The 27,929-nt window shown below is 37.6% G+C and overlaps 1 protein-coding gene and 2 long non-coding RNA genes across 3 annotated transcripts; 1 reads left to right on the plus strand and 2 right to left on the minus strand.

Annotated features, from left to right (window-relative positions):
• Positions 1–2,429: 2,429 nt before the first annotated feature.
• Positions 2,430–4,817, minus strand: LOC145549965 (uncharacterized). Its single transcript, XR_014085767.1, has 5 exons — positions 4,793–4,817; positions 3,447–3,495; positions 3,316–3,345; positions 3,095–3,232; positions 2,430–2,917 (listed from the first exon to the last, which is right to left on the minus strand). It is a non-coding gene; the product is annotated as an uncharacterized LOC145549965 (long non-coding RNA).
• Positions 4,818–5,312: 495 nt separating this feature from the next.
• LOC103458580 (uncharacterized) lies at positions 5,313–5,882 on the plus strand. The gene is made up of 2 exons (XR_532593.3): positions 5,313–5,449; positions 5,603–5,882. It is a non-coding gene; the product is annotated as an uncharacterized LOC103458580 (long non-coding RNA).
• Positions 5,883–8,233: 2,351 nt separating this feature from the next.
• Positions 8,234–15,237, minus strand: LOC103458579 (cytosolic 5'-nucleotidase 1A-like). The gene is made up of 6 exons (XM_008399494.3): positions 14,602–15,237; positions 13,118–13,285; positions 12,848–12,977; positions 10,364–10,486; positions 10,079–10,263; positions 8,234–9,785 (listed from the first exon to the last, which is right to left on the minus strand). Exons 1-6 carry the CDS (start codon positions 14,722–14,724, stop codon positions 9,414–9,416), a joined length of 1,101 nt encoding a protein of 366 aa, XP_008397716.1. The 5' UTR covers positions 14,725–15,237; the 3' UTR covers positions 8,234–9,413.
• Positions 15,238–27,929: the final 12,692 nt, after the last annotated feature.

Consider the following 27,929-nt stretch of genomic DNA (forward strand, 5'->3'; position numbering starts at 1 on the left):
AAATTACTTAAATGGGATGGTCTAGATTTTGTTACCTTCTTTAAGACCTATTCAAAACCAAAGATAAAGAGAAAGAGGGCAAAGGTCAGAGAGCAGAGAGAACAAAAGTCACTCTCAAAACAGGATGTTCTCATGCCAGTTACATCTGGAGTCTCTCCCTTTCTAAACATTTGAACAAAGACCCTATCTTCAGTGGCGGAGCCAGAGGGGGGGGTCAGGGGGGCCAGTGCCCCCCCCTGTCATCTGATTGGCCCCCCTAGTGGCCCCCCCTGATGATTGACATGTAACAGCACCAGGTCATTCCTGTACATTATTTGGAATCATTCTAAGCCAACCTAATATCTAAAGAAGAAAAACAATAATAAATATATCAAAAAAAAATGTATAAAACTTTATTTAAGTCCATGTGACATAAATAAATAGATTTAGATCAGGCGCGACACCAGCCTCCTTTATACTCATAACAAGCTGATATTCTTCTCCTGGATGTTTCAGTTATGCTGCGCTGTGGTGCAACTCAAATGCTAAAGCACATTTCATACCTGGTGATGATGGTAAAACACCAATAAGTTATTTATTGATCCTCCGCAAAAAAGAGAAAAAACCGAAGAGGGGCAGACAATGTTCCTAGTTTGGATCAGAGGTGGCGCTACAGTTTTTTTCGTTGTCCGTCAAAGAAAAAAATAATTTTATTTCCAATTTGTAGTCATCAAACGAAACATTTATTATTTCTCTGCTAGAAAGTTTTTGAAATCAGGTACATTTAACGAAATGACGTGATTAGAAGACGGCAGAACTCTGATCGGTTCCTGATCCCTCAGCGGGAGAAAAACCAGCAGAAGCGGATCAGCTGCTGGACGCTCCAGAGCCTCTGGTCCGTTAAAGCGTCCAGATCAGAGATGATTCTCTGACAGATATTGTTCTTAGTATGATTAATAATGAGCTCCACGATGTTCTCTGTGCGTAAAGTTGAAACTGTCTACGCACCAAGTGGTCAGCTGATCACAGTCTGGACAGAAACCAGTGAACTGCTCTCTGTTCTTATCAAGACGAGTTGAGGAGGGAATCTGACATATTAACTAGGTTAAGTTTTTACTGGTTTTGTTTTTAAAACACCATTGACGTAAGCAGTGTAACTATATATTGTATATTTGGCGTTTGTCATCTCATGAGTGATTAATTGGAGCGTAACGGTGGAGCATTTATTGTCCAGCGCACTGCGCTTGTTTCTGCCTAACGGATCTGCACTTTAATTTCTTTCCTCTCTCAACAGTCAGCTGCTATTCCTCTACTTAAACTACAATAAGTAGATCATAACATTCTCTTTAGCTTTTCTCTGTGTGCTTCAAACTCATTAAATGTAAACTCATTAGAAGCCCGAACCACCATCAGGCAAATAATTCTGGTCCGACCCGAAATATTGTTACCTGTCAAATTACCTGTCCAATCAGAGCTTCCTAACCAAGGTGTCCATAACTCTTCAACACGCTGTCAGCTCCCGGTCAGAAAGACGCATTTAGTTCAGAGACAATGAGATGATATTCAGAAAGCATATTTTATTTGATTGATTCTAGTTTCCTCTGTGATGAACTCTATGCGTAAAGTCTATCATGTCTCCATGTGCTCCAGTCAAAGGTGTTAATTATAACATGTCAAATGACAGAGGGGCTTAAAAACTAACCAAATATTCAGTTTGGTTATTTTTTAAAATTATATATATGTGCACACACACATTTAAAATTTTGCCCCCCCAGAGGTAGTCCTGGCCCCCCCTTGGCCCCCACAACTTTAAAAGTCTAGCTCCGCCACTGCCTATCTTACGAGCCCAGACAGAGATTTATTTTTCACATAGACCTTGCTCATTTTCCTGCCTGAGTGATTCATCAAAAAACAGATTCCTGCTTCAGCCTAAAGTGACATGGAGGCAATTTGGAACCCAATTTTCTTATTTTAAAACGTTGATAATTTTATCTAATATTGTACATATGGTTAAGTTTAAAAACTAGCATATTTTAAATGTATTTTCCTAACACAATCTATTCAGTATGGTATAAGTTTAAACTTTAAAGGGATTTGCACAAAATCAAAAAAAAAAAAAATGAAGCTCTGTCCTGGTTCTGATTGTTGTTTTTGTCTGGGAGTGGTGCATTTTTGCAGACAGCAATAATAACACTGGGACAAGATGAAGGAGCTTGATCTTTTCACAGATTATCTGCCTCTTATTATACTGTTAAGACTTGGTGTTTGAACGAATATGTAAAAAGAAAACCCATAAATATATATAATAACAGTTGTCCTACTATTTATTATGGATTTACTTGAGCTGAATGATTTAAATTTGTCCTTGAAATGTTTCACCAGTAAGAAAAATACAATACTTTAAATAAGAATAACTTAAAACGAAACCTTTAGTTTTTTTCTCACATCTCTTGACTTTATTGCATTTTTTTCTTTCAGGTGCCTGGATGCCAAACTTTGTCTCTCAGCTTATTAAAAGGATCACAAGGACCACTTATTTAAAGCTGAAAGTAATATCCAAATGTGCAGATACAAACAGCATGTTATTTAACAATAATGATTAAAAACATCTTTCATTCACTTAAGAATGAAAGATGTTAAGTGAACACGATCTGAAAACATCTTAAGAACATCTTAAAATGTCCACTACATGATGTAGTGGAACCACCATGAGTAGTGGTTCCACTACTTGTAGTGGTTCACTGAATATAAATATATTCATCAAAAGACAAAACAGCATTTTGTGACATTATAGAGAAAAGACCATCAGTCTTACATCCATGTTAGGGATCAGGTTTAAATATCACAGTTATGTTACAAAGACTTGAGATGATATTCCCCACATAAGCTCCAGACACACCCAAGACAGTATTGCCAAACCATCCAAATCCGGCCGCACCTAAAAACAAAAATTAATTTTATATCTCTCAGCAACTTAATCTTACAAAATAAGAGTTAATTCTGATATGAAGTTTTTCTCATTGCGATGTGCTATTTTCTTAATTTTAATACTCTATTTATATACAGATTTTTACAATAAAGGTTTTTGTTGTTAAAATATTAATACGAGATTTACCAATAGACTGTAAGGTGGCTATCAACCAGGAAGTTCCTAAGAATGACATCAACTTTGCAGCAATGGAGCCTGCTACTATTCCACCTGCGGTGAAACCCATTGCAGCCAGGAGAGCAGGAGTCAAAATCACAGTACCTCCTGCAGGTACACAGCAGAAAAAAACATATTTCTAGTTAATTTTTCAGGGTTTAAAAATAAGTCATTTATAAACCCATACTTACCTACTGCACCTGCTGTAATGATGGCCTTACCTGTTTGTAAAACACAAAAAGTATATAAAGACACTCAAACCAATGGTAGAAAATGAGGAGATAAGTTTAAATTAATATTATTTACATTTATCAGTACTTACATATTTCTTCCATGGTTTCAGAGGGAATATCTGCTGTTTATGTTACCTGCTGGGTGTGAATTATACAATAACAACATAAGAAGACTTGCTCTCCAGGATATTAAAGCATTTTACAACCCAGGTCTCTTCTGCAACAGACTAATCCCTATATGGAAGCCTGTTTCTAACACTGGTAAAAATAAATAAATACATAAATTATGTCATTATTTTGAGATAGTATCTCAAAATTTCGAGATTATTTATTTATTTATTTTACCAGAGTGGCCGAACGAGGTTTACATAGAAAAAAAAAAAGAAAAAAAATACTGCTTAGATGCGTAGGGCTCTACGCATCTAAGCAGTATTTTTTTTCTTAGTTTGATGGGTCAATAATCATATTTATTAGCGACTGTCAAACAAAGTCGCCGAGCGGCTGAGTAAGGGAGTGGTTGTTGACGCGCAAGCTGATCGAAACATAAATCCAAGCTGCAGTTACAATGATTTCATTGTCAATATCCAAGGCAAAGGTGTTATGCCCAGAAAAGCCCGCCTGCCCAAATTTGCATCCCCTGTCGCGCTCCCGCGACAGGGGATGCAAATTTGGGCAGGCGGGCTTTTCTGGGCATAACACCTGCAGCAATATAGACCTCCCCCATCACCCACTCACTAAAGTCACGTGATCCCACGCTACCCTATCCACAACAATATTTATCCCGTCAGTGATTCAGAGAACAAGTTCTGCAGGATAAAGATGTTTCACATTTTAACAAGGCAACAATACAGATGGATAGGGATCAAATTTACATAAACTCTATTCCTCTTTCTGTGATAAGATAGCTAGAACTTTATTTATCCTGTGGGGAATTCAAATATCCGGTGAAATCCATAAACGTTACACATACACATGATCAAGTGATCAAAATACACACTGTAAAATGATAAGACAGGCAAGTATGGTGTCCTTGTCATTTTATCACTCAAAAGAGGGTGTAACTCATCCAGTATAAAATTAAAACATTTCTAAATGATTCCTTCTCCTCTCGGTTTGAAAATATAATAATAATGTTATAAAAACAAACTTTATTTTTTTATATGGTGGGAAATCTTCATTGATTCAAACCAGAGACACAATTTTTCAAGCATTTAAATGTAATCATTTTTTTTGAAGACTGTCAAAAATGTATTTAATCTCCCCTTCAAATAAAGTGTTACCCAAAACGGATTAAATTTTTTTTACAACAGTAGCTTAAGTGAATATTTTTAAAAAGCATTCAGGGTATTCACTGAAACATATGAGATAGCAGTCAACAAGCTCAGAACTACAAACTTCTACATGGATTAAATAGAGCTTTTATGTCTGTCCTTACCCGAGGTTGGTCTGTCTGGTTTTACTGGAACACTGACTTCAAGGTTCAGTTTATGTTAAAATGACAGCAGTGGGAGGTCCTTGTGAGTTGAAACGTTGGTGTAATTCATTTCAGTCCAGTTTAGTTCCTTTATTGTCACCTGAGCAGTCTGCTGCAACTCTGTTGCCATCTTCTGCCTAGACTTTTGTTTCTGTATAAACAAAACCTAAGCGGTCGATAAAAGAAAATCTCATATTCAAGACTTGTTGAAGAGAGGACAGACATGGATCCACGTTTGTGCTCTGGATTTAGGATACTTTATTTACTTTATGATAATTTAATGAGTTTAACATGGAAAACTGAGCTGATATGATTTTATCTTTCAGTTACAACTGTGGCTGCTGCAGCAGGAACAGGTGAAAAGATGTAGAAACCGTTCTTCTTTAGTTTTGATCTAATTTTGATCATTTATGCTTAATTATGCATTTTCATTCTGCAACGTCTCTGCATCTGCAGTAGGAGCATTAGCAGCAGCACCTTTCGCTCTGGCAGCTGCAGGTTTCACCTCAGGTGGGATAGCAGCAGGTTCCTTCGCTGCGAGCATGATGTCTTCAGCAGCAGCGGCCAACGGAGGCGGAGTGGCAGCAGGAAGCGTGGTGGCTGTTCTGCAATCAGCAGGTTAGAAACAATGTTGGAACACATTAATTAAGCTTCTTCATCTTCCTTTGCTGCAAAACTTGTAATAATCTCTTTATAGCAATATATCAGAAATGTTTGTGGCTGCTTGAGATACCGTTTTTACTTGTCAAACATCAATGACAAATGTTGCAGGTGCTGCTGGTTTGTCAGGTGCCGCCAGTACAGCTGTAGCCTGTGCAGGAGCAGCAGCAGGGTGGGTGGCCAGCTTCTTCCGCTGAAAATCACCTACAAAATACTTATTGTTTATGTGTAGGGGAGTATGTGCTAATACTCCTGAAGCATTATGTTGCATTATGATGTAAATCAAAAAAGTTGCTTGAGTGGAATTTGAAATAAGACAAAGTTTTTCTCTATCTCACAAAATGTAAACAGTCTATAAAATGAAAGAGCAATAAAAGTCTTATTGAAAGTTTTCGCTGTTGTAGTGTTTTAACTGTTTCACTTTGAAACTTTTTTTTTATAGCAGAAACAAGTAAACCCCATCTCTACTACATCTTATTCTCGGCACCTCGACTTGCTATAAAAGTGAAGATAATTTAACTGGAAGGTAGAGATTTAAAACAGCTTTTACTTTCTCTTAGTCAACATTACAAATGTTATCTGATGGCTTTGGAAACAAGTGAGTTTTTTGGTTGTTCATGTAACTTACTTTTCTAATAATTACATAAAAATCATATTTCTGGTGCAAATAGTATATCATGAGACCTCAATAACAACAGCAGGCTGCAGGGATGATGTCATGCTGTTGCTAATGGAGCATGACATCATGCTCCATTAGCATGATGTCATGTATCTCTTACAGTCCAGTATCTCTTACAGTCAGCAGGTAATTGTGTTTAAATGGAGCTTTGACCTCCCATGATGATACTCAACACGATTGTGGTTTCCTGCAGTGCTGCAACAAAAGAATTTGAACAGATGTTTCAGTTTTTTATGTTTTGCCACAGTTAGAGGTTTTGTATTATCAAGCAGATTTTAATATTAAGCAAACAGACTGAAATTCAAAATGTAGTTCAAATGATAGTTTCAGTCATCTGAGGACATAGCTATTAATTTTGCCCTATTTGGGAACATAATTGCACCAATTGTTAAATCACGTCATGAACTAACTATCATTAAACTCACTTCCTGGAAAGCTGAGCTCAATTTTGAATGATAAGCACCCGACCTGGACATTCAAGACATGACCTAAAAAGAACCTGTCTGACAACAGGAAGGATGTCAAAGAACAAAATGAAAAAAAAAAAACTTAACTAAATAAATTGAAGAGCAGAGAAGAAACAAAGTTTGGTCAGAGTTAGAAAGACATTATCCACATGAGAAAAACTATCCTAGAGTGATTTGATATCCCAAAATGATCACATTTTGGGATGTTACATATATTAAAACGTTGTTACATATATAAAAAGAAAACAGAACAACATCTAAACCAGAATGTGATTCATTTATGGTCATTGTTTCTGATTCACCAAGAGGAAAGAGCCTTTCTAGTTCCACTTTTCAATAAAGTGCTCTCAAAGCGCTTTTCAAAACATACAAACACACACCAATAGGAAAAACTGCAGGCAACTTGGGGTTAAGTGCCTTGTTCAGGAGTACACGTGACAGGAGGAAGATGAAATCATAACCACAACTTATAGATCGCATAGTCACTCTTTCTACTGAGCCACGATGGTCTAAGTCTTGTCTATGCCAAATAAACATTAAAAGCAGCATTTTCTGACCCACCATCATAGGACGTTGAAGCAAGGGAACAACGTCAAGTACTGGTGGATATCCAGCTCTGATTATTTCAAGACTGATTAAGTTGGATGAGAACTGGCCTCAGGAGGCCACTGAATGACCATTACAGGCTTTTGCAGATGTTTTACCGTTTGTTAACCGTTTTACTCACTAAAACCAGGAAGATAGAGCACATAACACCAGTTTTAAAGTCCCTACACTGGCTCCCTGTAGCTCAGAGAATAGACTTTAAAATACTGATGTTAGTTTATAAATCTCTGAACGGTTTAGCACCACAATACCTTAAAGATCTGTTATTACTGTACCAACCGTCTAGACCCCTCAGATCTTCTGGTTCTGGTCTGCTCTGCATCCCCAGAACCAGAACCAGACGAGGAGAAGCAGCATTCAGTTTCTACGCACCACAGATTTGGAACAAACTTCCAGAAAACTGTAAAACAGCTGAAACACTGGGTGCCTTTAAATCTCAACTTAAAACCCACCTGTTTAGAGTTGCTTATGGCTAATAGGGTTAGAGTGCGGGTTTTGATGTCTTCCATGTTTTTATATCTTTAATGTTTTTAATTTTTTCTTCTTTCTTTTCGACGTTTTAATGATGTAATGTTTTTTGTTTTTTTTTGTTTTTATTTTTATTTTTATTTTTTTATTTTTTTTTTAAATTTCTCTCTTTCTCACTGATTATTTCTGTTTTTATTTTAATTATGTAAAGCACTTTGAAATGCCTTGCTGCTGAAATGTGCTATACAAATAAAATTTGATTGATTGATTGATTGATTTACCGAGAAGCCTGAAGTAATTAATGATCTTTGAAAAACAGAGCTCTCTCGCCCCCTGCTGACAATAGAAAAGAAGTGCAAATATTTAGACAAAATCCCTTTGGCATATTTGTGAAAACTCTTTCAAGGAGTTTCTCTCTTGATTTTTATTTAAATAATTTCCTTAAGAAGATGAAGTGAAGCTAATTTCCACAGCCATTAATAAATAAGCAAATAAATAAAATCAGCTTTCTGATGAGAGAACTGGCTACAATGATTTGTTTAATACTTATTTGGTTTTTAAAGAGAAGATACCGCACACTCCTTTACAGAAACTGACACAAACTCCACATTTAACAGTAAACATTACCTTCACCACAAGCCTGTGTTGATTCATTACCAGAACAATAAGTGCCATAACATTTAAACATCGCATAAGGCAGGCTTTAGCATTGGACATGGTTAACATTCAGAAACAAGGAGCAGACATGAGGAATGTAGCACTGATTTTAACAAACGCTGAAGCTGCTGTGGCCTATATAGTCTATTTATCAAGGGCAAACAAATTCAAAAGTGACATTTGCACACGATTTCATGTTTTGAAGCAAGCATGAACATTCATTATTTTTGCAACAAGTATAATGCACAAAAACAAACAAAGCACAAAACAAAGTTGTATTACATAAAGGAAAGAACTGGGATAAAAGGCACACTTTATGAAGTAGAATTGCACAAATCTCCTAATTTGCATAAAACTGGAATTTACAAAAATAGTCATGATTTTCTTTTATTATTTCTCGATAAATACTTCAATTGATAGATCTATCACTTTTACTACATCTATATTTCTTTTTTTATTACATTTTTATTTCTTGATCGGGGAAAAAGTATAAAAAGCCAGAAAAATACATACTTTTTGTATATCAGGCACATTTCCAATTTAAAATAACCTTATAAAACATTTATTGTGGTCACTGAGGCTGTTAATAAATACTTGAAATAGTCAACTTTGACCCAGTAATGAAATAATGAGGAATCCTATAGCTTATTTCCTCATTTTAGCAATATTAGTACATTTTTAATTCATTTCAAAAAGTGTATTAAAATCAGTTTCTTTACCACAAATTGGCAAAATGATTACAAATGAATGTTGGTGAATTAATATTAATATGCAAACATTTCTCTGTCAAATGGCTTAATGTTACTTTAGGACATACATCTAACACATTTAATAATAAACATTTATCAACTATTTATCTACTCAAGGTGCTGGTAAGGTTATTACTATAAGTATTTTTTGGTTGACATAATGATACATATCAGAAAGTGCATCAGTTAGATTTTAAAATGAAAGATTTTTCACTCTTAAACAGTTATTACACTTATCATGCAGCAGAAAATTAGTTCCTCGTGGACTCCTGAGCCTCTGAAATGCTGCATTTCTGCTACTTAATTGAAGAAACCTCTTTGTCGTTTAGTCCTTTTCTCTCTGGGACCCTTTGAGCGATCCCATAGGGCACATGGCATGCCACTGTTCCCATTTCAGCTGCTCCTTCCACGTGAAACATCTGGTCGTCAAAGAAGATGTGCGGCCTTATCTTCTCTAAGATGGGACCCTTAGGTGCCCCTGCGAGAAACAGGGCCTCGTCGATCTCTAGACCCCACGACCGCAGAGTTTTTAGGGCTCTGGCCCCGGAACTGGCTGCACTGCGAGCCGTCACCAGGTAGGTCCTAATGGGGCAGTCCATGCGCTGGCCTTTGGCATAAAACTTCTTCTGGAGCTTTCCTAAAACCTCCAGGAAGCCTTTCAACGGTCCCTGTGGGAAGAGTAGATGAAAGTAGATGGTATATTACTCACTTTGAAATTCTGCATTTGGCCAAAACATTTGCATTTGACTTCAAAAGCTTCAAAGAAAGAGAGATGCACATATTAGACTCTCTTCAGAGTATAAAAGCTCTCTGAAGATACTCAAAAATTTGTACTGTTTCCATAGTACTATGTACCAATTTAGGAATAATGTAAACAAGCATCAGTGTTGCCTTGTCATTTATGTAACTATACAAAAACAGGTTTATAACAATGATAAGTGCCCCATTTGGTGTACTTTACATGGTCCAGAGGCTTGTTCTCGTGAGCCTTCTCATGCTCAAAGAACTTGTCCAGTCCGTGAGCCTTATAAATCTGCTCCGATTCATCTGAGAAGAGCACGGCGTCACCATCAAAAGCAACGCGGAGCTGAGTCTCTGACACTTCTGTCATCTTCTCCGGGGTAAACATGGTGGCTGCTGCTATACCTGGTTCACAACACATTTCACACACATATAACTCGTCAAACATAAACAAGTCAAATGTGTTTGGAGAGTTAGAGTGCAGGTCCCTCTGTGATTGTGATACCTTCTTCCAGAGCCTCGCGAACTTTGATTGGGTCAGAAGACAAGTAGAGGTTAGTGTTGTAGGCCTTTAAGTAACCGATGGGACTGTTTCCTCCAGTCATACAGAATCGCTCAATGAACAACTCTGGAAGAGAAGAAACGTAATGAATGTGCACACATCTGCATTTGTACACATGGGTCAAACTGCCACAGTTTTCGCACCAATAAAAATGGTGCAAAGGAATCAAATCTCGATTGCAGACATTCTGATGTCAGGGTGAGAGAATTGCTGCTACTACCAATACTTCAGCTACAGATACTCTCATTGCTCTTTTCCAAAAACAGCAGGAGTTGCCATCAAAAAAACTTTAGCACAGCAGGAATGGCACCAGAAGAACTGCACAGGAAGTATACTACTCACATACATACATAAATGTTGCCTCATCAGCTGTACCTTCAGTGGATATTAATATTTAAAAAATGCACAAATGCAATTTTGGTCAGTTTTGTTCAGTAGTATGATTCCAATGCAAACTTAAACAACATGCAGATTCAAGTTGTCCAGTTATACCACTGCTGTTCATCTGAAGCAACTGAGTTGGGCTCTGTAACCAAGACTCCAACATAATGTTGCCTTTATAATCAAAATTAGCACAGACACAACAGAAAATCACTCTCAAAGCTTGTAGGATTTATTTCTTTGTGCTGCATTGTGGTGTGTGAACCATGAGAAACATCCCACTGTTATGACAGTCAGTCCTAGTTCAGCCAGCAGGAAACACCACGACAATTTCACACGCATGTCAACACAGGAACTGGGAGATTGTGAACAATCGAGGCTTTAAAAAGTAATTTAATGGTTCAAAAATAGCTGTTCCACAGTGTATTTTTAGATCACATTCAGTTTATTTCTGCTTTTGTGGTCATCTTGTAGTCAGCAGCACCATCTGGACTTGATTTATAATATTTCATTACTGATATGAAGAGAATTTATGAGGGTATAGAAAGACCCAGCTGCTGAGACACTCTGCTTTTATACAGCAGAAGATGGGTCCAGAGACTATTCTAACTCAGACCTACAACTAGTCCTGAAGAATAAAATAAGCATAACATCTAAATGTAATATTTTCATTCCCTCAGATTAACGTCAAAATAATCTCTAAGTGGAAGGGCTAACCCGGGTCAAGCTGTGGCAGTTTAATCTCAGTCACAGATCTGTTTCCAAGCCTTTTGTAAATCACTTATCACCTGCTTAGTGTCCTGAATAAAACCCAATTCATCATCAAGCTCTCCCAACACATCTGCAGGTTTTTGTTTGCTGTCCTGTTTCATTTTTGACTCTAACTTCAGAACGTAAAAGCAGTCAGTGAGGTTACTGTGAGTACATTTTAAGAGAGATTCAAAAAGAGATGATACCTCTCTATGGAGGGTAGTTGTTTTTTTGCAAATTTGTACATAACTTTTTGAATAAGGTAAAGAAATCTCTGAATGCTTGTGAGAACATGACTGTTTTGCTTTTTAAGGATGTGATCTTGTTAAAATTGCTCAGCAGGTTTAGCAGCAAAATAGGTGATCCTGCTTACTTGAACAAACACACTTAGCAGGATAAAGTGAGGCGTCATGAATATTTAATTGACTCCACAGCAGACAGGATAATGGCTGAAGTGATGGGAAGAGAAGGGAATGTAAAAAGGACACTACATGATAATCAGTTTTTGTTCTATTTTAGAAATCTCAACCTACTTTCTGTTCGTTCTGCACACATGATTGTTTTTAAATGCGCCAATTTATATCTAAATAATTTTTTTTCAAATATAATTGAATCAAACAGATTAAAATTAAGCAGGTTTAAAATAACAGTAATAATAATAATTTAAATTATTTAATTTCATCAAAAGAGCCATTTATTTAGAGACTTCTTTCTGACCTCACACTAACAACAAGAAGTAGATAAAAAAAAATAAAAATTGTGTTTATGTTCAGTGTAAAACAAACAACTTAATGAAAAGCAGAACTGGTCAGGAAGATGGCATCAAATATTTAAAAATATAACCAAATCCATTTTTTAAATATATTTCTTTCTAGACAAATTAGAATATTATCAAAAACATATTTGTTTTACTTATGTGGTTTAAAAGTCAAACTCATATAAGAATTTTTTTTCATAGAGTGCTATTTTATTTTGCCAGAATTTTTTTTTCTGTTGCTTTTAATGATTGTGTCTAATAAAACACAAAAGTGTTTTAGGATTAGAAATTATTATATAAGACCAGAAAATAATTTTTTTATTGTTTTATTTTTCACTTAATACTTGATTGAGGTTTAAACACTGTACTTTTAGCTTTCACTCATCTTTAAATTAATATGTATCCCGTCTCTGTGTGGTCATTGAAGGGAGTTTTGGAGGGTTGTAAAAGAGAATAAAAGCATCAAGTTGCCCTGCAGGTTAAGTCAAAAGAGGGAAAGCCTTCACATGCTAGGAGTGATCAGTGTATCAACAACTCACGGTGATGATTGATGGTATTGATGAGTCTCAGGCCGACATAAGCGTGGTTGTTGGTGATGAGAACAACGTCGAAGAGCTCCTCACTCTCAGGATAAAGGTCCCTCAGCTGAGTGTTGACTGCCTCCAGGGCCTGGGAATAAAACCAAACCAGATGTAAAGGATCATTTAAATTCAGTGCAATAAGGAGATACAGTCCTTAAGAAGGAATCAAAACAACGACACACCAAACACCAGCTTTGAAAATCAGCTTTCATTCGACGGCCCTCTGACCTTGACAAAGGAGAAGGCAGGTCCGGGGCTGAAAGGCTCGGTTTCATGCGCCACCTGATACTTGATGTACTCCTCCATGCCCTGCTGCTCGAAGATCTGCTGCTCCTTATCCATGTTGAACAGGACTCTGGACGACACGGCGATGGTGATAGAGTTCTCTGGCTTGGGCTGGAGGGTCGCAGGTTTAACACACGTCATTTTAAATTGGACCTGATATTTCTACTTAACAATCCAAATCTATGCTGAGAAGAACAGACGGAGCAAAAGTAAAGCGAGAGAACTGCTGTGACTGAAAGTGAGTGTGACATGAAATGCCTCCCAATGCTGATAATGCTGTTTCACATACCAGAGTTTTGAACCCGTTAACTCTTTGAGCGTCTTGTTGCCCACTGTAGCGATCATTTGATTACGTTTGAACACATTTTTATGAGAATTTTAAAATATCGTCTCAACTGCAGATTTAATATGTTTGCTAGATGAGACAACAAATGTAATAAACATCCATTTTTTGTTTTAATTTTTTAAAACTCATTCATTGGAATTCACTATAGAATATCTCTGGTACAGATTTTCACACAATTATGACATTATGACAAATAATATTGGTTTGACAGTCATCGAGCAGATAGTCACTGACACCTTTCACAGGGACGAGATTAAGACAATAAAGGTTAGTGCTAAGCACGCTCTATCCAAGTATGTCATTGGACGGTTGAGTGCAAGGAAAAAATGTGATAAAAATAAAAAGCTGTGTAATAAATTTGTTTTTTGTTTGTTTGTTTTATTTTCCAGTAGATTCTAGATAATTTCATGCTTCCATTCCTCTGACAAACTTTATGGACGTGTTCATTTTCCAGTATGACATAACACCTGCTCACATGACCAAACAAATAAAAATTTCCCTTATGTTGCTTTACCCAGAAGTTTCTGATTGCCTTCGTTCTGGGCTGCACTGGTGTAATAATTCATGTCAAGCAACCTTCAGGCAACTATAGGGTGAATATACTGTGCACTACACAAACTGAGCTGATATTTCCATGCTATACCTCATTTCTTTTGTCTGTGCCTGAATGTGAGCTGCTTTAGCCGGTCACACTCAGGTCACTGCTTGTTGTTATCTATCCTCCTGATCTGAAACACGACCTCTGCAGCTTGCTCGTTTGTAAACTGGTACAATGGAGCATCCGATCCTGTTTCACATAGCATCATCACTATGCAATTTTTTTCAACATGAGCTGGAGCCATAATTAATTCGCTACTGACACCAATTTCAAACTTTTCAGTGAACATTTTTTTTTGATGGAATTTAAATATTCTCTTTGTTGCTCTTGTCTTAGTTGCAATAAATTACGGCCACTCCGAAATTATTTGACGCAGTTCAAATGAACTATGTCTGACTTCATTATAACAACTACCTTCAGCAAACCTCTTTATCCTGTAGCCAAACCTGTACTAGGGATGATGAAATCTATAGAGATACTCACAGGTTTTTTTGAGGGTGTGGATGGCTTCAAAAGTGCCTTAGCATCTTCCGATGAGTTCTGGCTGCCGTTCTTGACCACATCTTGTCCACTGATTGTCAGAGTCTGAATGCTGCTTCGACTCATTGTGCTGCTTCAGTTCACAGCTCACACTCAGGATCACACCGAGTCCCAGTGTGATCCCCTCCTATTTAAATATACTTTAAGATGTAGCAAACGCTCCTAACAAAATTCACCCTACCCAAATTGAATGCAGTCTTGCAGCCATCAGCACGTGAGCTCAATATTTTTGGAGCTCCTGAGGCACTTGGATGTAAAAATATGACATGCTGCAGAAAAGACAGAGGATGCAGACAAGATTCTAGCTGTGACCTTGGTTTGATATGTCCACCATCGTTTGGAGGAAAATCCTGGATCGGGTCTTCTGTGCTGCACTATGCTCTCCTCTTTTGCACACTCTGTCCTGACTTCAAGCCATTCTGCATCCTCCCACCGTTAACTCTTTCAGTGTCAGACTCCCCTGAGTCATAGCTGAGCATGTGATTTAATCTGGATGATAACCGGTTGCTGCGCACTATGGGACAATAACCGTCTGAGTGTCCTGATACTTAAAATGTCTTTATCTTTCACCTCCCCTCATGTAACAGCTGACTCACAATTTGTTTGTCAAAAGGTGTTAAGTATTACAGCAAAAGGTACACTGTAAAAATTAACTATTTCATAATTCTGCGTAGCATTGTGGGAACTGCAGTCCATCTTGGCTCTCTCGTTTAGAGCCTCCTGAAACCTCGCCAGGTTGTCGCAGGGACTGAGTTACAAAGCAGCAGTCCCAGTTTCCAGGCAACAAGAGTGGAGTTGAAGCAAATGGGACACTCCCATATGATCTGTACATCTGATTGGCTGCATGGACTCCATTTGAAATACATCATCCACCAAACCCAGGAGCCAGAAACAAGCAGGTGAAGCAAGGAGGAAAGATGAAAGTACATGCTGTGCTTTGAAGAGCATTAAATTATAGTTAATAGAGGTAATTTAGCTTTTATCAAACCACACAGTCAAGGTGGTTTCTGGCAGGAGATACTAAGCAGGACCACGGATTAACTAAAGGAAGAAAAAATAAAACAGACACGCTTAGGCAAGATAACAGACCATCACAAGCATCATCTTTACACGACAAGCACTTTTAGAATAAAACATTGAACTGTTACATATTTCGATATTTATGTTACTTTCTGTGTTTGACCAAAACAAAATGTATAAAATACAAATTAAATTTATGATATTGTTAAAGAATTTAAAAAATATCAGAAAAAGTATAAACTTATTTCAAATATATAATATTGGTTTCTTTAAAATACCTAATGTATCAGAGGTGTATTTCAAAGAAACAAGGAAAATAAATGTATTTTACTAGGAAAAAAAGCACATCTATATATCTGTTACAGGTATATAGATATAGATAGTGCTAAATACAAATTGTTTAGCAATATTATACGTAGAGAAATTTGATGAAATTTATTTTTAAAAATGATACATTTTTTAATGAAATGTATAAAGAATTTTATACATCTTCAATACATTTGATAAAAAGATCAACAATTTGTATATATAATACAAATTTCATAGATTTTTTTATTTGAAACTTTACAAAGTATGGCGCAATGAATGAAGTAAGACTGGCGAATTTGAAAAAACTGATTCTGTAAACTCACTTCTTGCAGTTGATAGTTAGAGCCACTAGAGTGCAGCAGAGGGCCAATAGCTCCTCTCTGAATGCTTCAGATTCATTCATACCTTTGGGTGGCCGTAGACAAAGAGGATGTGAAAGAAACACTTTGTTAGAGGAAGTTGACTAAAAACTTTGTGTTCGAGTGTCTTTAAAAATTAAACTAGTATGCTGAGTCAAACAAAAAGGGGGATTCTGAATCAATGGTTTCATATCACGTACATTCTGAGGATTTACAAGAAATAATTTAGCTGTGATAGTAGAGCTAAAATTACTTCTTGGATATCTTTGCAAAAAAAAAAATCAAAAGGTAATGCATTAACTCCAACACTTATAAAACCGCTTATAAGTCGACACTGCCAGATGCTTTGTGAATGAACAGTTACATCAAAAGTTTTCAACGCCAGTTGCAGTGCAAGTTGGAGTTCTGAGTTAAAAAGCAACCCTCTGATTTCTGTCTGTCTTTGTGTTGGAGCCCAATGCTCAAATGGGGTTAACAGGGCATCGAGACAGTTGGGCCGCACCCTCTGAGCTGATTTGAATAGCACCGGCTTTTTGGCGCGAGGCTGAGGGTAGGTCGTCTTTCTTCATGCCGGCTGTGCAGCCACTCCTCCCTCCCTGCCCCTGCTGAAGCACCCTGTAGTGGCGGGAAACACTGGCGGGAAAGAAAAGCGGTAATAGGCGGGTTTTGGGGGGGGCTTTAGAAAACCCGTGCTGTACCTTGGAAGCATGCCAGACATTAGAGGATACCTCAGAAACAAAGATCAATTGAAAAAAATAAGCAGGAAGAAAGGAAGCAACTCTACCTCTTTTTTCTGCTTTAAACTGGAAGTCAGATAAAGATAGCTGTGGGTGGAGACAAAGAACTGAGCATGGGAGGAGAAGACCAGAACAAAGAGGGTAGCAGCCTGGACAAACCCCCCTACTCTTTGCGTGGCCCCACCCCCCTAACACACAGCCTGGAGGCTTGAAGCAAGCCAAATGACTATTATAACCTTAATCAGACCTTTAAAGCAGCTACTCGGGCATGTTCACCACCACTAGATTCTTTGTTCTCAAAGGGATTCTGCTTAAACAATGCACCATAACCAAAGTCGAGTAAAGGTCTTTGAGAACAGCCTTCAATCTCCAAACTAAAGAATCCAAAAAAAAAAAAAGAAGGTAATTTGCGGACCTGGCAGCGCAGGCAATCAGCAGTCACATAATTGGATTTGTCGTTATTAGCTTTCAGAGATTGAGGGTTATCCCAGCCTCCTAATTCATTTTACCAGTAAAACAGGTATCACCTGAGTGGGAGCCAGTGTGGCAAATTTCACCCATTACAGAGCAAAATAAGCAGCGGTTCCTCCTCACTTCCTGCCTCCAATGAGTTTAACACAAAAACAGGAAGCCTGCAGAGCTTGTGCATTTCCTAGATCTTATTACGCTGCGTCTTTTCTTGTGTTTCACACATACCAGCCTTCTGTGGGGTGAGCGAAGGAAAACAGAGGCAGTGATTGTTGCATAAGCAGCATGGTATGGTGATCTATCAGAGGCCCTGACAACAACAGCAGTTTCATGGAAGAAGGATCTGCAGCCAAATGAGACAAAAAGAGCCATTAAACACAACTTGCATTCCCCATCTGATAAGATACAGCGAGGTATAGTGAGGCATTTAACTGTAGAATGATGCAAATACACCCCAATGCTGCAGTAATACGCAAATAAACAGGACTCCTGACAGAGCAAGATGTAAAAACTAGCAGAGAAGTGTTAGTTGGTGGAGGAGCAACAACTAAGAGGGTTGTTAGGGGTTGAAAGGGGATAGGGGGAAGGGCAAAGTCTTCAAAGTGGTGGTGGTGGGGGGGTGGGGGGGGTCAGAGGGTGACAGCACTGAAAGGGGGTAAATTCAAAAGATGCAGAAAGAGTCCTAAACTCAACTGAAGCAACCTTACACCACAGGGCCTAACAAAAGGAACATCTGCCCGCTTGACAAAAGTTTAACACTCACCATAAGAGCATCAGTAGCTCTGTTTTGAAGAGCCACAGTCACTCTTCAGCAGAGGCAACAGATTTAAACCTATTCGCAGCTTTATTTTGAAGATTTTCAACGTGGTGTTACTTGGAAAAATTGACAGAGCTGCGTTGGTTATTTTGGGTATGCAAATCTTACACGCATGCACTGCAATTTGCTTTGAAAACTTTTAATGTAGCTGTTCATTCACAAAGCATCTGGCAGTGTCGACAAGACGTAACTGGTCCCACAAAGTCAGAATATTATTCACAAGAATAGACAAACTGCACAGACAGAAAGTAAAACTGAAGATTTCTGAGAAGGACCATGTGGTGGAATGTGTAACTCTGTGGTTACTGTCTCTGTGGGGAAAAAAAAGAGAAAAGAGGACTGGTAAAGACATGAGGATCCAGCGGTGAAGGATTCAAAGTAAAATATGGTTGCCGTCTTTTCCAAAAGTACAAAACGTACAAAAACACACACTTAAATGTTTCACATCATCAAACACATTTTTACGACAAAGAAAGACAACCTCAGATTTTTATTTATTTTTTTTTAAGTTTCAAATGCTCCATTCATCTATTAAGGAAAAAATAGATAAGATTTGCCAACCGTTGAAAACATAATTACCATAAACATAATTCAGGACTCAATTGTGCCTAAGCACAATTCATGGACGGATTTAACCCAGGGCTGATTACTGTCACACCTAAAGTATCAACATATCAATTACCAGTAAGTAAAACCTGGATGACTGAATGAAGTACTCGAAAAGGTCAACAAAAATATTACATCATGCCTCCATCTAAAGAAATTTAAGAAGAGATGACAAACACTGTTGTAATCGACATTGACAATCAGTCAGCAAATAACCTTTAAAGGTCTTTTAATGGCTAATTAATATTATAAAATGGTTCACATTTTACTTTACTATGATATTTCATATGTGTTAAAAAGTTTATTAATGATTGCTAAGACTTTTGAGAAAACACTCTGGACTGATGACACAACCTAGTCGATGGAAGACACTAGGTTACATTTTTGAAAGCTGCTTTTTGAAACTCAGTAAGCTTTATCCAATACTAAACTGTATTTCTCAGTTGGAAAGAATTAGATAACAATAAGTTATAAAAGGCAAATAAAAATCAATCTGTATTAACGAAAATATATGTATCAACTTTACAAGATTTAATTTTGGTGCCAAGTTTAGTGCTAGAATTCACATATGGAATTTTTTTTTTTACTTGCAGATCTGCTCCACAATATTCTTACAGTGGGTGACACGATTCAAACTGTTAAAACTCTACTGTGTCTGCAGTTTGCTGCATTTTCATCCGCTTAGAAAGGTGTTAAACTGTACGGCTGTCTTTGGGAGCACCAGACTTGCTTAAAATGATTTACATAAAGAAAAAGAGCATGAGATTAAGCAAATAGGCTGCATGAAGGCTTTCAAGGCAAAATCTGTGACTGAATCATAACTCACGAGTCCATGTCAATGTAGATAATTGAGCCCTCTCAATTGTCTACATTGAGTAGATGACAGGAAAAAAGAAATTGGAGCATAAAATGAAACAAACATTTATTTATCTTAGGGTTTTCCACCTTCTGCTACTAATTTTGCTTCCAGTCAGTGCTCACGTTAAGAAAAGTGGAGGCAAGAAAGGGTTGCTAGGATTCAATCCTCTGTGTTTCCTGTAGTGTATCCATTAACCAGCATCATGGCTGAATCACTGAAGTTACTGCTGCCTCTCTGGGGGCCAAAGGCACTATAGAAACTGATTACTCTCATGTCCTAACATAACATTTTTATGTTTATTTTATTTTAAATCTCACATTAGGTGTCATACAAGGATGTGCAAAATTATTCAAGCCACAAGTTTTTTATTTTCCACTACAATGGAAAACTTTGCTGTGTTTGCGGTTCACACACAAGTTGAGACAAACCAAAACATACACATCTGAATTTGACCTCTCACCTACATGAGCAGGCCAAGCAATTTGAATGGCATCAGGCACTGTTAGATTTAATCATAGCAAACCCTCAGGCCATTAGTGAGTGTTTTTTTATTTTTTTTATTTAGTTTTTTACAATGAATGAACTCACAACCTTACTTGTTACTGTCCTGTTTATACGAAAGTTCCCAATATCTCAAAAATTTATTCCAAATATGAGACAAATCAACGTTTTTCTCTGTTTTTGGTAAATTTGAGATTCCAGAAACTTTAAAATATTGTACAATAAACTGTAAATCACTATTGTTAAAATTTTAAAGTAAACATCTCTTTTATTTAACGGAATGAGTAAATGTCTAAAATAGGTTGAATGTAAAAACAGCCGTAGTGATGAGATGTCGCAATGGCTAAAGTGATAGACTCTGGACAGCTTGGGAAGTACGATACGAGGTCTCTCAGACAACTGAAGAAAGTGTGTATGATGGGCTGTAAGACGGGATGTAGCTCTCATGTTTCCTCAATTCTGCTTCAGGTTGGTTGATTAGTCCCTTGTGAAGACTCCATCTCCTCTCTCGGAAGTGTGGTTTTCAGAATAGCTGAGTTCTGGGGCTCTAAGAAATTCAATGCACCATCAAGAGCAGAGGCTAAAACATATTCAATCTGGAGAGACTCAGACAGAGAAAGAAAGCGATTAAAGAAAGTTTAATGACAAATAAACATTAAAGTCCTTTGGCGTTCAGGCCCCGGCCGGGAATGTCAAGCTGGAGCTTCGATAAGTTTGATAAACATTCCTGATGCTACATAGGAATGTAATCCCTCCGGGGCCTGTACTGATGGCGGCGGTCGAAGAAGGAAGTGGCTTGAGAGCCAGGAGCAGAAGGAGAAGATGGGGCGGAGGTGGGTTGATCGCAGCTGGTAAGCGGAGGAGGCTGTGGCCAGGAGGTCCTTTTCAACTGGAGGGAGCTCGAACGATGATTGGCCGGAGCGAGGCTTGATCCAATGCTGATAGGTCCAGGGTGAAGAGAGGGAGGCGCTGATTGATGAGGCAGGTGAGGCTAAAGAGTCTTCCAGATTGAATTTGCGCCGAAGCTTCATCTCTGCAAGAAAAAACACACGTGTACTCCCATGGCTGCACAAACAAAAGAAAGTAATTCTATTCTTACAGTTTTTGTTTTTGAAAGCCATCAATCATTTTATGTTCAGTATATTTGGTTGCCAATGTTACATTTATCAATATTTCTGTGTCGTTCTAATAGGATTTAGTTTTATTTCTTTTCGTACACACTTTAGAGATTCTATTATCTGAGTCAGAGTTTATTTATCTCAAATAAAATCTGATTCAGTGCAGCCTTCAGGGGGTCTCTTGTCTTTCTCTGTGTTGTTTGAACTCAAAGTAATATAATTATTTTTTGTTTGAGTTAGTTTATCATGTAAAATTTGTAAAAAAAATAAAAATAAAAAATCTTAACAATGAAATAAAATATGGGATAAAGTAATAAAGTATGGGAGATTCACACAATCCCTAAAAAAAATACCCCTAAGCCTTTTTTTGTTCAAGTTTAATATGAAGATGAGTCCCTGGCAGCTCAAGAGGGGAATGACTTGAAGAACTTTTGTTGGGTTTTTTATAATTAGAGTGTGTCTGGACCCAGATGGCACAAGCGTTTGCACTAACAGGATTAGGATTATCTTTAGATTAGATTATTACCTTCTTGAGTTTGTCTCTGAAACTAACCTTATCTCCCAAGCAAGAGGCGCTGTAAAAGGTTAAAGAAATTAAAAATACTCCAGAAAAACATAAAAGGTTTGACAAATTACACTACACGTGCCCCTCATGATTATTTGACTTCACAGTGGATCCATGTACTTGTCTGTTTAAGGTTTAAAGTAAAACACAGATTTGAGAGTAATCAGCTGGGGCCAGATGTATCCGAGAGGAACATGCAGAGTCTGAATCATCGCTGTTATGTAACTTGGGCCTTAGCAAGGGAAGGGCATATAGCATGAAGGGGGAGTGAAACCCAAAACAGACCACTGACCTAGATCAGCAAATGGTGGAGATAAGTACCTGAGGAGAGGGAGGCAAACATGCAAAAGCCGGGTTAAAGAGAAAGACATGGAATCGGATTAAAGTAAGACGAAGAAAAATGTGATGAGTTTCCATGCCAACATGTGGTTTCTGCTTTGCAGGAAAACAGCATCTGAGTGGTTGTGAGCTACAGTGACACAAGCGGGCAGGAATGTGGGTCAGTAGGCAGCAGAGTTTGACAACTGAGACCGGGTCGAGGAAAGTTTTGTTACAAGTGCTGTTGTGGGTATGTGTGGAGCGCACACTCCTGGCCATCTGTGTGTCCTTTCCCGCTTGTGTTTTTCACATCTTCCTTGACCGTCAGCTGCTTGAAAATAGAATAAGGGGAAGGGTGTGTGTGTGTGTGTTCTGAATTGAGTAAGAGAGGGATGACTATGTCCACTTCTCCTGTGTTCAGAGCTCTACAAACTGATTTGCAACATTGAGAAGCCTATTTGAACTGCTGTGTAGTGAAAAAGCATTTGCACTGTACAGAGTTCTTCTGATTTTACAATTATGTTCAAGTCATCAGATTCATGGGACCAACATAACACGAGTAAGCACAAAGTGAAGTTTTCAAATTATTTCATTTATGTAAAAAGCTTTGTCAAAACCAAAATGAGAAAATGTGGAAAAATAATTTTCCAAACATAATGTATCAAGTGTTTGTGATAGTTGGCAATGAGTCCTTTACACAAAATTTGCCCCACTATGCTTTGCAGAATTATTTTTAATTCATCCACAGAAGATATTGAAGCATGTTAACAGGTACACCAAAGTGGCGGTGTTGAGTCGATTCAAGTGACTTTAAAGTCAGGCTCGAGTTAAAAATTAAATGACCATATACATGTCTTGATAAAATCGTTAAAGACTTTGGACCTCCGCTCCAATGACTCAATTTCAGTATGATCTGATCCCTCTGACCTAAAGAAACTCTATAAGTTACACCAAACAACATTTTAAAAAGGAAAGAGTCAGGTGTGATATGAAGGAACCATGACAGGTGAACAACGCACCCTGCTTTGTTCAGCCTGCCCCTGATATTTGCCAATGTTTTCTCCTGTTGTTCTGTGCGATTGAGACAAATGATTTAATCACTAATGGAATAAGATTATTAATATTATGTTGTGTCTAATTGATTTACAAATAATGTTTATTTCTTGTTTTATTATTATTGTCATTTATTCTTGGTATTTTCTTTGAGATTTAAAACTGCTGACAACATAAAAGCCAGTTTTTGCTGTCACTGTATAATGAGCTGCAAATTTTAAATACATTCACCTCAACCTTATTTTTGTTGTCATGCCTCCTTTTAAATATTGAGCCTCTGCTGGTTATAGTGACATTGCGACAAAAATCTCTTTGCATCTACTTTGCTGCTAACTTGCTTTTCTTCTGCCATATGCAATGACAGTGAAAACTGTCAGCCAGTTGAGATTTTCTCAAATCAAGCTGTATTGCAACTGCATATGCGCTGCAAAAGGTCCAGACTTTGATTAGCCCACTATGAAACATGCAACTAGTTGATTTTTTTTTTTGGTGTGTTGGGGATCCTCAGAGGAGGAGGACCTCCTGGTGTGTGTCAACAATGGCTTTTAATCCAGGTCCCCAGGCAGCACAGGCAAACAAAAGCATCCCACTTCTACCACCACCATGTTTGATTTGAGGATCATTAAAAATTTGGAGGGTAAACGTAGGATGTCTTCCTTTTCCTTTTTGTTTAGAAGTAGTTTTTTCACAGAAACTCTCTTCAAAGCCATTTTTGCCCAGCCTCTTTGTAATCGTTGAATCACCATTGACCTTAAATGTCGCACGTAAGGCCTTAACGTTCTGGATACTTTTGTGCTGATTTTATTAAGGCGACTGCTCCTGGGGGAGGTTCACTGCTGTTCAGTGTCTGCCCCATTTGGGGATAATGGGTCTCAATGTGGTTTGCTGGAGTCAGCTTCTTTTTAAGTGATTTCTCAATTATAAATGTCTGGTAGTAATCAGACTTGGGTGTGGTGAGTAAAATCAAAGAGAAAGTGTGGTTAGCACTGTAAATTCATGCTTTGACAAAGGGTGAAATTATCTTTTTCACAAACGGACAGGCTGGAAAGATTTTTCCTTAAAAAAAACCCCAAATATTAAAAAAAATAATTTTTTATTAAATAATTATTTTAAAATTGTGGTTGGTTTGCACTCTCTTTATCGTTATTTAATATTAACATTTCTGTAATTAGAGTAATTACTTTACGGTGTGTCCTAAGTTTTAAATTTGTAAAGTGAAATAATTCATATAAAAGGTAGCTTGCATTATCCTGACATTCATGTTTTCAGCATTACACTTTAATGTCACAAAAATGATCACAATTTGAAAATTCCTGGTCGTCTGTGTGGGATAAGAGATTTTTATTGCAAAATTTAATCTATAAACTTATTTTGTTTTGTAATTGCTTCCTGCATTTAGTCGAATTTTATGAATGAATGCCATCCATGTCGGGATGTTTGTGGTTGTTGCCTTGTGGGGGATTTAAAGTAAAAGCAACACTTTGTTTGGTACCCAGTATTTTTCTGTTTTAAAAGATTTAAATTTTTCATCACCGCCTTAGAAAGGCCTCAATGTAAATCACTTCCTTAAACTTACAAAAAAGTATCCGTTTGAATGAACCGCCTGCCACAAATAGCCTGAGAACCACAGTTTATACGCCCCTGCTATAAAGAAAAAGTAAGATCTCTGTGTGATAAACTGTAAATCTAGTAGTCATTCCCTTTTAAAGCCCATTTGTCGGTTACACTTTCACCTTTTTCTCCTTGGTCTTTATCACATCGACCTGTTTACTGCCAGCATGTGGGTCAGAGATAAGGAACTAGTTGTACCTGCGCCTTAAACCCATAAACCCATGAAGAGAGTTTATGGTCTGTTTCCGTCTTTGCTCTGCTGTCTTAGCACACACAATAACTACACTCATAACATACAGACCTGAACACACCCACTCAGAGATGGTGCAAATATTGCTCAATGTGTTTGTCTTATTCCTCGGAAAAAAAAGAAAAAAAAGCAAAACTGCAGAGGTAGGAGAATCTCCACTGCAACAGCAAGAGGATGTTAACAGTTGCGAAAGTTGACGACAATCTCACTTTTCAGGAATGAAGACACGATGTTGTTGTTTTATTTTTTTAATTGTTTTTATATATACTTTCTCAGTGAAAAGCTCTGCATAGCAGGCGACAGGAACAGACTGCAGGTTTTCACTGCATTTATCTTGTAACCGGTTTATCTGTGAGTAATGCCAGATCGACGAGAACAACGAGTAATTTTTCCAGTATTGGACGCACGCCAGAAACATGATGTGCTCATCTGTTTCTGTGGTTTCTCAGCCAGATTTACAGGTTTGAAACGGTTTTAGGTCCAAAATGCAGAAGCAGAATAGATGTATTCCATTACTTAGTTCGTGCATGCTTTCGTGATTCACTTCTTCAGTACAGCGCAGAAGCCAATCACCTAAAATATGTTAGAAAATTTGTACGAATTAACTTGGAGAACTATCCACTCTACAAAATCATCAATTTTCTATATTCTCCTCCTTGTTTGTGCTCTTCCCAACTGTCTATGTGATCTATTAGGGTGACTTCTTAGCTAGAAGTAGGCACCCTAATACCAAACGGTGCTCTGAGAGGGCACAGGAGAACATGTACACAATCAATCACCCATTCACTTCAGCAGTTCAGCGTGGCCAGAAAATCTGGTCTAGCAAGTTAACCGTCAAAGCTGCACAAAAACGATGGGATAAAGAGATCGTCTTCCTCTTTCTCTAAGGAGAATGTCTGTTTGACACAATGACAAAGCAACTCAAGAGTTTCTCTTGTCAATATTTGCACACATGGGATGAGCTAAGACCCCCACTTGAATAGTAAAATGCTTTCTCAATTTTTGCATCTGACCTGAAGCCTTTTCACAAGCATTTCCTTGTAACGGACCTCGTAAAAGGAACCTTTTCGTTTTCACTTCTCCAGAAACAAAAAGCACATGCAGTAAGATGTGATCTTTTGTTCCGGACCTGTATTAATTTTCGTCTACGTCCACCTCACTGTGAAATAAGCACTTTGCATGTTGCTTGTTAAAAAAGGTCATCACATGCAAAGCACATCTCTTGACGAGACCGTAGAAAACTTTTGTCAACAGCATTGACATCCAGGTAGATTATTTCTTGAGTTGGATGAATTTTGTGGTTGTTTTGCAACAGGAAATGCGTTAGGCAAGTTTGCTGCTATCTGCTCCAAAACCTGACATTTGAGCGTCATTTTCACTTCCCGATAGTGGCAGTTTAGGACAATCTTAAGAAGGATCTAGGTGCTTACTAAAACTGCTGCTCATCAGGTTAGTGTTATCTGATATTCTGTTTGACTTTCCACAGAGAAACACTAAAAAATGGCTTAAAAATTAGATTTTATGATATTGTTAGTGTCTTTTATTACTTTCAACAAATTTCCTCGGGTTCAGATGCCAGTTAAACAGGGGGAATGAAATCTTGTGCATCAGAACAGTTGCAAAAGGAGAAAGTGAACACAAAACGGGTAAAACAACAAACCATTCCCAAGACGGTTGGAGTTCAGGGTGTGTCGGCCTCCTCTGTCAGGCTAGACTACCTGAACCACATGGCTGCTAAAAGTTAACTAAACAAATGACAGGAGATCAGAGATGACTCATTCAGGCCTGCAGAGGCTCATCATTGCTGAAGTCATTGTGAAGCCAGCAGAAACTCTGTAATGGGAATTCAATTAAGGCTATGCTGAACTCTGCAACCTAAAAAAAATAAAACAGACGATGCTCTGCTGAAGGTTTAATAGAGAAAATGCAAGCGGATATGTGAGATTTGGTTCCTACTGATAAGGTAAAACCACAAATCTTCAAACAGAAGTACTTCACTTTGTGTTTTATTTCAGGGTATTAGAATAAGTAGGGCTGAACACAATATAGTTTCAAAGAAATTATAAAAACTATGCTAAATTTACTATCTATTTCTTACTTGTTTCCCATAAAATCCAAATGAAATCCACTAAAGTTTGGAGTTGTAGCTAATAGAAGATATTGAATTTAAAATGTATATGCAATACCACATAAGTTTTTTTTTTTCGTTTGGGTAAATAGACACGTGTGTGGAGTCCTGTGTGAAAAATACCCAGCTTGACACCTCCTTCTGCCACCCACCAATCAATTCAAATACAAAACACATCTGAGATACTGGAATGGGATATAATCCAGTGGGGTCCCAAACAAAGCAAGCAGCTGACAGGGGACACCCACTCAAAACGTGGGGCTCCAACTTCCCATTGACCCCAACAGATAACAACAAAGAAGCAAAATAAAGACAATAAAAAAAAACAAGTTCAGAGCACAACCGACAGATAATTTATAATATTTTATCTGGTTTTGCTGTAATCATTGCAATCAAAAGCGTTGTAAATATTATCAGAACTGGACTTCGGGTTGTTTAACATTTTTATCAGCACAAGGTTACTGATAATTAGTTATCTTGTGTTTGCATACACGGTGTGCTTTCTAAATACTTTCATTTTGCTTTCTGTGTGTTTGCTCAATTTTTCACCTG

Source organism: Poecilia reticulata, chromosome 22, assembly GCF_904066995.2.
Source record: "Poecilia reticulata chromosome 22, P_reticulata-male-v2, whole genome shotgun sequence".
In the NCBI taxonomy this organism is placed as follows: Eukaryota; Metazoa; Chordata; class Actinopteri; order Cyprinodontiformes; family Poeciliidae; genus Poecilia; species Poecilia reticulata.

What these genes read in the sequence shown, in the direction of transcription:
- LOC103458579 (XM_008399494.3), bottom strand. Translation starts at nt 14,724, where the DNA reads ATGAGTCGAAGCAGCATTCAGACTCTGACAATCAGTGGACAAGATGTG. An exon ending in CAATACCATCAATCATCACC is followed by an intron (nt 10,487 to 12,847) that starts GTGAGTTGTTGA and finishes CTTCTCTTCCAG; the next exon opens with AGTTGTTCATTGAGCGATTC. An exon ending in AGAACAAGCCTCTGGACCAT is followed by an intron (nt 9,786 to 10,078) that starts GTAAAGTACACC and finishes CTCTTCCCACAG; the next exon opens with GGACCGTTGAAAGGCTTCCT.